The sequence below is a fragment of the Grammomys surdaster genome, unplaced genomic scaffold, assembly GCF_004785775.1.
Source record: "Grammomys surdaster isolate TR1022 unplaced genomic scaffold, NIH_TR_1.0 213, whole genome shotgun sequence".
NCBI lineage: Eukaryota > Metazoa > Chordata > Mammalia > Rodentia > Muridae > Grammomys > Grammomys surdaster.
The window spans coordinates 908,972-922,200 of record NW_021604658.1 but is presented as its reverse complement, the minus strand read 5'-3'; the positions used below and the strand labels follow the sequence as shown (position 1 = coordinate 922,200).

Here is a 13,229-nt window from a genome sequence, read left to right as displayed (position 1 = left end):
GCTATTTAAAGTGTGATCCGATTACAGTATCACAAAGCCCCTTATGGAAAGTCCTTTGAACCAGCCCTTTATGAGATTATCAATCACATAAATCAAGAGTTTGAGCCTCCAGAACTTTCTCATGCGTAGCTAAGTCCATGTTGGCTTCGATGGAGCATATTTACAGTTGATAGGAATGCTGTGGAGACTCTGGACATTGACAAATGTCTAACTAGATTTTTTTTCTTCTTTATGATCTCACCTAGCTATACCATCAAGAAGTCTTTAGAGTCGGGTATAGCAGTATACACTTGTAATCTCCAATCTTAGGAGGCAGAAGCAAGAAGATCAGGAGTCAAGGCCAGCCTGGAATACAGAATGAATTCCAAGAAAGTCTGGACTATATGGGAAGATCTCTTTTTAAAAAAAGAGTCTTTAGAACATAATACTAATTATATACTCTTTGCTAAGAGATACAATTTGAGGGGAAAATTCAATGGCAGCTACTGTCAACTGCAGACAGTATTCCTTGTGCACCAAATCTAGCTTTCTCAAAACCTCTTGACCCAAAAGTCCTAAGGAAGTTGTTTTATCTATAATCATTCCATTTATTCATGAGTACGGGAATATATACTATTCCATAGGTGTGCCTATGCTCATGTGAACTCATGGTCATAACTGTAAATGAATCTGAGACATCTTTTGGTTGACCCTTGGTTTATACAAGGGAAAAACTGAGATCCTAAGCAGCTAAGTCATTTCCCCATAGTGACAAAGACTTGAACCAGAACTCAGTTGTACTGATTCTTAGAGTCCAGTGTTCTCCTCGGTGTAAGGCACTGACTCATTCTGTCCTGGTATCTTTCTCTCTCCTACAACTTGTACCTGTTACTAGACATCTCTTTATTTCTTCATGATGGTGTATATACCTCTGTGCCTCCATCAGAGAGCTTACCTGTGAGTACGTGTCTATCTGCAAGTATGTATAAAGCATATCTTTAGTGTTGATGCCCTTTCTGCTAGGGAAATCTCTAGATAATGACAGTTCTCATTGTTGGCATCATCAGCGAAGTCAGGGCAAGCCTCCAAAGTCAATCATTAATAAGCAGGTTTGGTTCTCTCTCCAATCAGCTGTATTCCTGGGTCCTCAGGAAACAAGGCAAAATAGTCAGGGTAGAACCAGATAGTGAGAGTGAAACTTGGTTCCAGGACGGTAAAAGCAACGAGAGGCAAGGCTGTAAAGGGGCTGTAACAGGGTAATAGTGGGCTGTAGGCAGTAAGAGCTCATGAGCTTAGGTTGGCATGGATACCATTTTAGTCTTCAGCCTAATGATTGCATCCTATGATTCCAACAAGAACGGTAAGTACATGTCTACCCTGATAAGCTGGGACATCCAAAAGGAAGCCTAGAAAGCATTTGGAGTCTCTTCCATCAGATAGAGACATAGCCAATACCCAATAAGTTGTACTTTGCCAAAGTTACCCCATACCTCCTGTCAGTAAGCCCGGGGAGACATCTGTGTGTTTCACGAGATGTGAGATGGTATCACAGTTTTGTAATTAGCCTCACCTAGAGCTCTCAAATTCATGACCCCTCATAAGATCATGTTTAAGGTGGCACACTCAAATAGTTTAAATGGAGATGTTAACGGAGGAGTGCTGGAGAAATGGTGATATGGGGGTGGAGAGATAGAATGGGACTGTTGGCTACTCTGGTAATTGTTGACTGACTTGAGGACTTCTGTTTGTTTTGTACTGAGGCTTGAAAGACAGCCTTAGGATGCTAACCAAGTGCCCCCCACCCCGTGTCCTGGTAGTAAATGCTTATTTAAAATATGATTTTTTTTCAGAGTTTCCTAAACATGTCTTCTCTAAAATTAGCTAGCTGGAGGTTAACGCAAAATAATATAAGGTGTAGCAATGGCACACTTATGCAAATTAAGAAAATAAACACCTGGAATTCCAGCACTTGAGAGATAGTGGCAGGAGGATTATAATTAGAACAGAGCCAGCCTGGCCTACAGGGTAAAATAGTCTTAATTTTATTATTTTTTTTATTTTTAATTTTTTATTTTAATTTTTTATTTTATTTAATTTTTTTATTTTTTAGCAGCTAAAGCTAAATGTAGTATAGAATACCTTTTTAAGGAATTTTTTATTAGATTTATTTATTTTATGTGTAAATGTTTGGCCTGCATGTAGGTCTGTATACCACAGATATACCTGGTGCCATTGGAGGGTGGGAAGGAGCGCCAGATCCCCTGGAAATGGAGTTAAGAATCATGGTAAGCCACCCTGTGGGAGCTGGGAATCGAATTCTAGTCCTCTGCAAGAGCAGCCAGTGCCCTTAACCACTGAGCCATTCCTCTAGAGGATGCTTTTAGTCTCAGCACTTGGAAGAAAGTGGCAGGTAACTCTCTGAATTTAAGGCCAACCTAGTTCACATAGCTAGTTCCAGGCCAGCCGAGCTACAATACTGAGACCCTATCTCAAAAAAAAAGAAAATCAACAGAAAAACAAAACAAACAAAACAGAGAAAGAAAATTCCCACACCTTGTGAGTAATGTACCACAAAAGCATAAACAACTATGGTCTGTAGCTCTGTGGAAATCTAGTGAGCTACAGCTAAGGGAGTACATAATAAACCTTCAAGGTTCTCTCCTTGAAACACAGCAGGCAGAAGCCAGGCAGTGGTGGTACACACCTTCAGCCCCAGCATCTGGGAGACAGAGGGCAGATCTGAGTTCAAGGCTAGCCTTGTCTATAGCACTTTTCAGGACAGCCAGAAGTATACAAAGAAACCCTGTCTTGAAAAGCAGATAAAATAAACTTTTAAAAACAAATGGATAGGTTATTCTCTCATTAACTTAATAATCACATCTCTTTCATTTTTCTTTCTCTCAGAAAGAATACTCAATTTTATTTATAACGGGGCAATTCCTACTTATTGCATTTGGCCACGTGTTTTAAAGTCTCTTTCGGGAAGTACTTGGTCTCCCCAGTTCGAAGTTTTATAGGCAGGAACTCTTTTGTCTCTGCCCCTGTCTCAGAATTCTAAAGAGAAAGGACCCAGTAAATCCTAACCCATTTTTCCTTCCTAGACCTCAGAAAGAGCAGCTGCCAAGTGGAACAGCTGCCCAGCTTCTTCCCAGAGGATGTGAGGAGCAACAAGGATTTGGTAATAAGAGGTAGGGAATGGAGATCTTTGTGGAAAACCACTTTGCCATCCCAGGATTTTCTTTTTAACCTTTAAAAGGTGCCTTATCTCTGTACTTCTTAGTCCAGATCTCAAATATACTTTTTAAAAAAGATTTGTTTATTTTATGTAAATGAGTGCTCTATCTGTACATACACCTGCATGCCAGAAGAGGGCATCAGATCCTAGGATAGATGGTTGTGAGCCACCATGTGGTTGCTGGGAATTGAACTCAAGACCTCTGGAAGAGACCTCTGGAAGAGCAGACAGTGCTCCTAACCTCTTAGCCATCTTTCCAGCCCCACCTCAAATATACTATTTTAAAGATACATATCTCCTAAGGAGGATGTCTAGAAATAATTTTCTATATTAACCTGACACCTAACGCATGCCTATATAAATCAGATAGGAATGCAGAGAGGGCTGAGTGCATTTCCTTCTGTCTCTTCATCCCTATCTGATTTATATAGTCATGCGTTAGGTGTCAGGTTAATATGGAAAATTATTTCTAGACATCCTCTGTGCTGAACTCACTGTAGCTACTTATCTCCATGGGACTCCTTGCAGGAAGAAAAGTAGGACCTGCACAGTTAGTACCATAAACACAGATGGAGGAGAAGGTAGACCAAAGGAGGTCAAAGTGCAGCTGTGGGGTTTAATAGGAGTCAGGAATAAAAGGTGGTTATCTGAGCACAGATTAAGAACCAGCTTTGTTTTTCTGTTTAGTTCCTCCGGAAATTCACACAGATATCAAAGGGACCCCATTCATCCGAAATCAGACTATAGCTACCCTGAAGTGCCTTGGATCTGGGAGGAGAGTGACAGTCCACCTTGTATATTCAGAGAGAAGGCCAAAGGTCAAGTACATTCTGAAGAACCCTCCAAACATTACTGCTCTTCCTAGAAACATCACTGCTTCCCCAAGCTGTCATCTCAGGCTCACATCTCAGTTTCAGAATGGATTCCTTCTAACAGGTAAAGTGAGATCGGAGAGCCGATAGGGGTAGGTTGGCACTAACATTCAGCTGACATCCTTGGTGGTCAGTGTTTATTTAGTAGCAGCCAAAGCCACAACGAAACATCCCGTTCTCCCCTTGGAAAAAAATTGGTGTCCTCTCCAAGAACCAGTTTTCTAATTCCTTTAACAAGAATTTGAAATTATACTTTTATGCTTATATATTTATTGTGTGTGTGCGTGCGTGCGTGCGTGCGTGCGAGGGTGCATGTGTGCGTGTGGGCACAGGCATGTATGGAGGTTAGAGGACAGCTGAGGACAACTTTGGGACTCAGACCAAACTTAGGTCATCAGGCTTGGAGGCAAGTGCCTTTATCCATTGATCCAACTCACTGGCTCCAGGCCCCATATTTCTAATCTCTAAGACCCCTTTAGCCCTAGTCGCTTGTGATATTCATAAGGTCTATTTTTTTATATAAAAGTTACTATATATCCCTGGCGGGCCTAAAATTGCTAATATAGACCAGGCTAGCCTCAAATTTACAGCTGTGATATTCATAAGATCTAATTTTTTTGATACAGGTTCTTACTATATATCACTTGCTAGCCTAGAACTGCTAATGTAGACCAGGCTAGCCTGAAATTTACAACAATCTATTTGCTTCTGCCTCCTGAATGCTAGGATTAAAAGTGAATGCCACCATGCTTCTTTTAATAATAGTTTGTGTGCCAGGTAAGAGGTATATGCTGCTGGGCGGTGGTGGTGCACGCCTTTAATCCCAGCACTTGGGAGGCAGAAGCAGGCAGATTTCTGAGTTTGAGGCCAGCCTGGTCTACAGAGTGAGTTGCAGGACAGCCAGGGCTACACAGAGAAACCCTGTCTCGAAAAACCAAAAAAAAAAAAAAAAGGTATATGCCTTGAATTCCAGCACTCAAGAGACAAAGGCAGGCAGATCTCTGTGAGCCTGGTCTACATAGTGAGCTCCAGGACAGCTAGAGCTCTCAACAACAAAAAATTTAAAAAACAAACAATAGTTTGTAAATTTTGTTTATTTTTAGTGTACACAGTGAAATTTACAAACAGAACATATTTATGGTGAAAAGTAACCCTCTTTCCTACTCCTGTCTCTCAGCCTCCAGTCCTCTCCCTTGGGATAGAAGGAACTATTACCTACTGTATTTTCTTCCAAAGACAGCACATATAGGTGTGTATACATTTTCTCCCCCCAACACCCCTCTTTGGAGATAAAGTCTCATATAGCCCTGGATGTCCTCTAACTTGCTATGTATACCAGGGCTAGCCTTGACCTCCAGAGACTCCTCCCTCTACCTCTGAAGTGCTGGAATGGCAGGCATGAGACACCACTGCAGCTCCTGTGCATGTGTGAAAAGCACAGGCAGAGCCGCATTGTATACCTGTTCTACACCTTGCTTTTCCACACGGCATGGATTTGTCCATGTTCACATCCACTAATGTGACTTATGTGTAGCGGGGTTGTAGATACTGAGTCCAAGGTCTTGAACATGCTAAGCACAAGTTCTGTTTCTGAGAGTATCATGTCAGCAGCCCTGCCTCATTCTTCTGAATGGTATTCTATAATACCGCAGTTTATTCCCCTAGTTCACCACTGATGGAAATTTTGGTTCTTTTTATTCTCTTGCTAATACAAACGATGACCTTACATATTCCTCTTATGCATCTGCTATTTATCAAGAACGTGAATTCCGAGAAGCAGAGCAGCAGCGTGAATGGCTCATTCAGCCCCACAGCAGTGGCTCTGCTTCACACTCCTACTTATGCCTCGGGAGACCGAGTGCTCCCCAACACAGAGATTCTCAATCTTTTTTTTTTTTTTTTTTTTTTTTGCTTTTCGAGACAGGGTTTCTCTGTATAGCCCTTGCTGTCCTGGAACTCACTCTGTAGACCAGGCTGGCCTCAAACTCAGAAATCCGCCTGCCTCTGCCTCCCAAGTGCTGAGATTAAAGGCGTGCGCCACCACCGCCCAGCAGGAAGAGATTCTCAATCTTAACTTCTGCCGTCCTCCTCTTCCTTTTCATATTCTTTCTGTCAAGTAGTTTCTGACCAATAGATTAGTTTAGAAAGTTCTCCCCTAGACTCTGCTGCTGTACTGTTGAGAAAATGACACTCAACACTTAGAAAACCCAAGGGGGGCTAGGGGTAGAAAGATCACAAGCAGAATGATGGAGAAATGAGCTTTCAAAACCTAGACTAGAGATTGAGAAATAAATGGGCAGCCATTTTTCTCAGGGTATGGCCCTAGAGCCATAAATTGTTTATCCTTACATGACTTGAGTGTTTCATTCCCTTTATTGTCCTTAAAAAAAAATCTGCCACTAAAAGCCAGGCATGGTGGAGCACACCTGTAATCCCATTATGTAACATATCAAGTTTGAAGCCAGCTTTGGCTATACAAAATCGTGGGGTTTTTGTTTGTTTGGTTGGTTGGTTGGTTGGTTGGTTTTGTTTTCGAGAAAGGGTTTCTCTGTATAGTCCTGACTGTCCTGGAACTCACTCTATAGACCAGGCTGGCCTCGAACTCAGAAATCCGCCTGTCTCTGCCTCCCAAGTGCTGGGATTAAAGGCATGTGCCACCACTGCCAGGCAACGAAATACTGTTTTTTGTTTTTTTTTTTTGTTTGTTTTAAAACCAATTAACTAGTTAATTAAACTCTACTATTGATAATGACAGATTCGAGGGCTCTTAAAACTCAAAACACAATGTCAATTTATTTGGACCTTTATTTCCTCTTACCCTGACACCCTGCTTGACCTGATCACAGTACTAGCCTTAAGTCATTTTCCAGACTGCAGTTCTCTGAGTGGTACTGTATTATTCTATGTACTGTGGGACCCAAGGTAATTAAGGACATTAGCAGTTAGAAACTCAGAACCAGGAAAATTGGGGTTTACGAGGGAGGAAAGATGCCAAAGACCAACCTGCCCTATTAGAAACATTTGCCTAGGGGTGACCTCCAGATTTTGAGCTCCTTCCAGGAGGAAGAGTCTTCCTCCTTCTCCTGGAGGCTCACTCAAGGCAGAGGTTCTGAGATCCAGAATCTGAGCCAGTGCCGTATAGTATTTGAGGTGTGTAAACAGACCACATGGATGTATGTAGGTTAGTTTGGTCCTGATCATCAGTCACCATTCACTTCTATGAAACCATGATGACAAATTCCAAACAACCATCTTATAAATGAACTTTTAAAACAAACTTTCTCTCCAAGTCTGAAGATGCCTATTCTGAATTTAAATCACATTAAATCACTAAGATGTGATAGATCTCAAATAGGTTAAAAGTAAAAACCAGGTAAATAAATGGTCAGACTTAGGATATAGGAGAGATGCACTCTGAAACTGCCACACTGCATAACACCAGTCCACAGAGGAAGATGTCTAAAGTACATTCAGATGACATCAATGAAAATATCCTCAACGTAAAGTAAGAATTTGGAATTGTAAGGATGAAAACTTTCAATAACACAGATGGTCAATGCAAGACATGGACCAAACATAAAATGCAGAAAAGAAACATAAGATAGGGGCTGAGGCTGTAGCCCAGTTTACAGAGCAAATGCTTCTAAGCTAAGCTGGTTTTGGTCAGAGTGTCTTCTCACAGCAACATGAAAGGAACTGAGCCAAACATTTACAATATAGTTTATATTTCCTGTTCCTATTGATCAGATTTTATATTTAGAAGCTTTCCAGTTACCCATCAGGTTTCATAGAAATCTATCTGGGTTTCCTTTGGCAGGGCAGGGTGTAGTGTTCCAAGACAGGGTTTCTCTGTGTAGCCCTGGCTTTCCTGGAACTCACTCTATAGATCAGGCTACCCTCAAACTCGGAGATCCACTAGCCTCTGCCTCCCGAGTGGTAGGATTAAAGGTGTGTACCACCACTGCCCAATGGAAATAAACTATATTCTCAAACATGTTCTGCCTTGATGATCAGTTACCTACAGATAAGATCTGAAGAGATGAACTACCAACGTGGACAAACATTAATTCAGTAATAATACTACAGTAGTGGATGAGGCCAATTTGGTAGAGTGTCATTATCCCTCTGGCTGCCAGGCAGAGTTCTTTCGCTTAGACAATCTCTAGGCTTCCCCTCATCTTTCAGACCCAGTTCACCAGCCTGTAAACCGTTTTCCTACTGCTTTCTCATCTTTGTTTCTGATCTTCACAACACTCCTGAGAAATAGATACATCTCTTATTTTTTTACTACAGCCATATTACAAACAGGGAAACCTAAACTCAGAAATCATGTAACTTGTCCAAAGTGGGTCTTGTTTATCTTCAAACATACATGTTGCTACCAAACTGCAGTAGGGCTGTGGTGGCACATGCCTTTGATCCCAGCACTTGGGAGGCAGAGGCAGAGAGATCTTTGAGTTCAAGTCCAGCCTGGTCTAAAGAGCAAGTTCCAGGATAGCCAAGGCTACAAAGAGAAACCTATCTGGGGGGGGGGGGAGCTAAAGGCAAGCAAGCAAATGATAAGAAACCATGTAAAATGGAATAAGGGCCCACAAGATGGCTTAGAGGTAAAGGTGCTTACTGCCCAATGATACAAATCAGACAACCTGAGTTCCAATCCTAGCGCTTGCATAAAGGTAGGAGAGAACCCCCTTCACAAAGCTGTTCTCTGATCTCCACATAGATACCTTGGTATGTACCACCTCCAGTAAATAATACATTTAAAATGAAATAGAAGACTAGGTTTGGTCACACACCTATAACCTCAGGAGTTGGGAACCCAAGGTTTCACTATCTCACTTCATTTTTGAGGCCAGTCTGGGTTTGTAGAGAGTTCAATGCTCATATGAAGTCCATAGTCACAGCCTGTCTTAAATAAAAAGGGGTGAGGGTTTGGAGAGTAATAATCACCTGAACTGGATTTGGGTCAGAATTTGGTTAGGTCCACTCTGTAAACAGGTCCAGTTAGTTGCAGACCACAGCCAGACTGCACCTGCCCTTCCTCACTTCTCTCCCGAGTCTGAATCTCATCAGCTCTCATCTGCAGTCTCCAAAGTCTGCTGCCACCACCAGGCCATGCAGCCTGTACCCTCATCCCATGACGGCCATCTCTAACACAGCAGTCCAGGGAGTGGTCAATTGAAATGAAACTTAACTGGACATGGTGGCTCATATCTGTAATCCTAGGACCTAACAGGCAGGAGGACTGGCTGTGAGTTGGAGGCCTGGCTAGGTTACAGAGAAAAACCTGTATCAAAAAAAAAAAAGTAATAATTCCTACCACACACACAAAAAGGTTACTCTTTAGATCAAAACCTTACAACAGAACTTTATGTCCAAAGCCCTTAAGTTGGTACACAAGCTTGGACCCCAATACCCTCTCCACCCTGCCTCCTCCCTTGTTCCCCCGTGCTACTGCTGGCTGTCCACTGCTTTTCTACAACTGTCACAGGTGAGACACTCCTACTGTCCCCTCCCTCTACCTAAACTACTTCCCTCAAGTCTTGGATCAGTTCTAACCTCAGAGAGGCTTGGCCTATACAACAGGTTGCCCAACTACTGTCTGTGAATTCTACTCAGACTATTATATCTTGCAGGACTTGGGGTTTTGTTGTTGTTATTGGTTTTGTTTTTTAAAGATTTATTTTCACTTTTTTGTGTGTCTGCCTATGTGTGTGTGTGTGTGTATGTGTGTGTGTGTGTGTGTGTGTGTGTGTGTGTGTGTGACATGTGTATGGCTTTCAGGGGAGGCTAGAAGAAGGTTGGAACTGATAGGCAGTTATGAGTGGCCTAATGTGGTACTGGGAACCAAACCCAGGTCCTCTGCATTAGCAGAAAGTGCTCTTAACCACCAAGCCATCTCTCCTATTCCTAAATTTGACTTTTAAGACAGAGTCTCACACTATGTAGCTCAGACTGGAAATCATTGGGTAGCCCAGGATGGCCTTGGACTACTGGTAATCCTCCTGCCTCAGCCTCGTCAGTGCTGGAATTACAGGTTTGAGTTACCACAACTAGCTTTTCATTCTAGTTTTTTTGTTTATATGTATGTTTGTTTGTTTGTTTGTATTTTTTTTGTTTTGGTGTTTTTAGGAGAGAGTCTCTCTATGTGGCCCTAGTTGTCCTGGAACTTACTATGTAAACCAGGCTGGCTTCTCCCTCCCGAGTGCTGGGATCAAAAAGGTGTGTGCCACTATGCCCAGCCCTAGTTTTAATTTTTTTAAGTAGCACTAATAAATAATAACTTTTTTGTTTTGCTTTGAAGATTACTTTATTTATATGAGTATACTGTAACTATCTTCACACACACCAGAAGAGGGCAGCAGATCTAATTACAGATGGTTCTAAACCACCATGTGGTGGCTGGGAATTGAACTCAGGACCTCTGGAGGAGAGGTCAATGCTCTTAACTGCTGAGTCATCTCTCCAGCCCTTGTTTTGTTTTTTTGAGAAGGGTCATGCTATTGATCTGTGACTGACATGATACTCACTATGTAGTCCAAGCTGGCCTTAAACACAAGGTTATCTTCCTGCCTTAGCCTCCTCAGAGCTGGACCATAGGCATATATCCACTATGCCGTCCATCCATAAAATCTACGATAGTCACTGTTGTCTTTGCTTCTGCCCTGACCCCTGACCTCTTTGTTCTCTTGCTATTATGAATCCAAGTGATACAAAATATTGAGGCAGTGCCTGGTACATAATAAGACACTGTTTTCTTTTAATATTAAATGAGTGAAACTGAGAAGAACACGAAGTTGGGTGCCTTTCCATCTTCTAGCTCCTCTTGCTTTCCTCACTGCCTTCTCAAAGTGGTTGATGGGGCTCCACTATACAGACCCGCAGTAGTCATTCAGGCAAATGCATTTCACATTCCTACCTGGACTTTGGCACCAACTCTATTAATGAATGAGACTCTCAGAAACCTTACACCCTCTGCCTTTATTATTATTATGACTGCAAGAATAACAGATAGGCAAGCAAGATATGGCTCATTCCTTCCTTCTGATCCTAGTCAAAGGCCTCCAGGGGATTTAATACATATTAATCCATATCTCTTTTTAGTATCTCTAACCTCATTTATTCTTGGCATTATTCTATGCCTACACTTAAAACCTATGAACACAGAGGTCAACAGGGCCACAGTTAGAGATGCTGATTGAAGTGAGTAGAGCTAGGGTTTTATCAGGTAAACCCAATGCAGGATGGTGCTGACCTGCAGCTGTCCATCTAGTGCTTCTTTTTGTTTTATAGCTTTTTTACCAGGGATCTCACAATGCTCGGTCTACCCACTGAAGGACAGATCTGCTTCATCAGAGACGGTGCCCATCACTACCTCCTCTACAACGCCTAGAAGTAAAGGAGAAGGAACCACAAGCACTGGGGCTTTTCCCATCCCTTTAACACAAGGTACACATTAAGTAGGGGTAAAGCAAGAATGGAAGAAAAGGAGGCATTTTAGCTCCAATACTACTCTCCTGGGAATTTCCTGGAGGTTGAAAATTTATTCAGATTCTTTTTAAAAAATTGATTTGTCAGGAGGTGGTGGTGGTGGTGCATGCCTTTAATCCCAGCACTCAGGAGGCAGAGGCAGGTAGATCTCTATGAGTTTCAAGGCCAGCCTGGTTTACAGAGTGAGTTGCAGGACAGTCGGGGCCACACAGAGAAACCCTGTCTCGAAATAAAAACTCTTTGGTGTTTTGAGGGATGGACAGATGGCACAGAGGTTAAGAGCATTGGCTGTTCTTCCAGAGGTCCTGAGTTTAATTCCCAGCAACCACATGGTGACTCATAACCATCTATAATGGAATCCAATGCCCTCTTCTGGCATGCAGGTATACATACAGATACAACACTCATATATGTAAAATAAATAAATAAATCTTTTAAAAAATTGTTCCATGTTATAACAGGGAAAAGACAGCTCCCCATAGAAAGTTCTCAGACGCACCTGTAGTTTTGTACAATCAACAATTCTTTATCTTGGGGACGAAGAAACAGCTCTGTGATTAATAACCATTTTGTAGATGACAACCATCTTGTAGACAGATGCCTTGTAGAGGACCCCGCTTTGGATCCCAGCACCGATCCCAGGTAACTCACAACCATGTGCAATTCTAGGTCCAAAGGGTCTGATGCGCCCCAGCACCTGAGGGCACCTTCATGCATGCGGTACACATAGTCACACAGGCACACACATATATACACAAATAAAAATACTAAATCCCTTTTTTTAAATGATCATTCAAGAAAATGAACTCACCTGCAGTCAGATTTGAAGACAGAGTAAATCCAACTGGTACACAATACCTGCCACTTGCAGTACAGATGTATATTTCAATATTAAGCAACTATTAACAGAGTTGATGCCAACTAGCCACGTTTTCATCTTTACCCTTTTTAAAAATTAGCCCTTCCTAAATTTGCCAAGACTCAAATTCTGTAAGATTCAAGTTTAGGTTACATCCCTAGTTCATACCAATAGAAAAGTAAATATGAGATTAGTAATAGCAGAATGGATGTGAGCCTCCTACCCAGGATCTGGCTTATGATTCAAAAGCAGTAACAACTCACTTTAGTTCTCCTATATCCTCCTACAACCAAGACAGGTAAGGTGATGATTGATTTTGTTTCTTTTTGGGACAGTGTCACACTATGTAGCTCTGGCTACCCTGGCACTCATTAAATAAACCAGGCTGGCCTTGGACTTAACAGACCTGCCTGCCTCTGCCTCCTGAGTGCTAGGATGAAAGGCATGCATCACCAGGACTAAAATAAAGGTGATTTCTGTGTTTTTATTTATTTTTCTTTTCTCAGTGCTAAAGATGGAAGGACATATGATTTTTAAAATATTTTTAATGTACATTGGTATTTTGCCTACATGTGTGTCTCTGTGAGGGTGCCAGATCCCCTGGAACTGGGGTTACAGATAGCTGTCATGTGGGCTCTGAACCAAACTCAGGTCCTTTTGAAAAGAAGCCTGTGCTCCTGACCACTCAGCCATCTCTCCAGTCCTGTGATTTTTTTTTTAAATATTGTTTATTTAATGTATATGAGTACACTGTAGCTGTCTTCAGACACACCAGAAGAGGGCATCAGATCTC

General features: G+C 42.0%; 2 protein-coding genes across 4 annotated transcripts in view; one reads left to right on the top strand and one right to left on the bottom strand.

Moving 5' to 3' along the window:
* Acaca (acetyl-CoA carboxylase alpha) overlaps positions 1-13,229 on the bottom strand; it is a 266,070-nt gene that overhangs the window by 227,320 nt on the left and 25,521 nt on the right. The window lies entirely within an intron of this gene.
* CUNH17orf78 (chromosome unknown C17orf78 homolog) overlaps positions 1,184-13,229 on the top strand; it is a 17,018-nt gene continuing 4,972 nt past the window's right edge. The window contains exons 1-4 of one of the 3 annotated variants that reach the window (XM_028772462.1): positions 1,184-1,339; positions 3,081-3,167; positions 3,902-4,150; positions 11,380-11,535. In XM_028772462.1, the coding sequence (XP_028628295.1) occupies positions 1,282-1,339; positions 3,081-3,167; positions 3,902-4,150; positions 11,380-11,535 (550 nt within the window). In that variant the 5' untranslated portion in view covers positions 1,184-1,281. Of the gene's footprint in view, positions 1,340-3,080; positions 3,168-3,901; positions 4,156-11,379; positions 11,536-11,667; positions 11,671-13,229 lie in introns of all 3 variants that reach the window. The other 2 variants (XM_028772464.1, XM_028772463.1) reach the window with 2 other exon arrangements.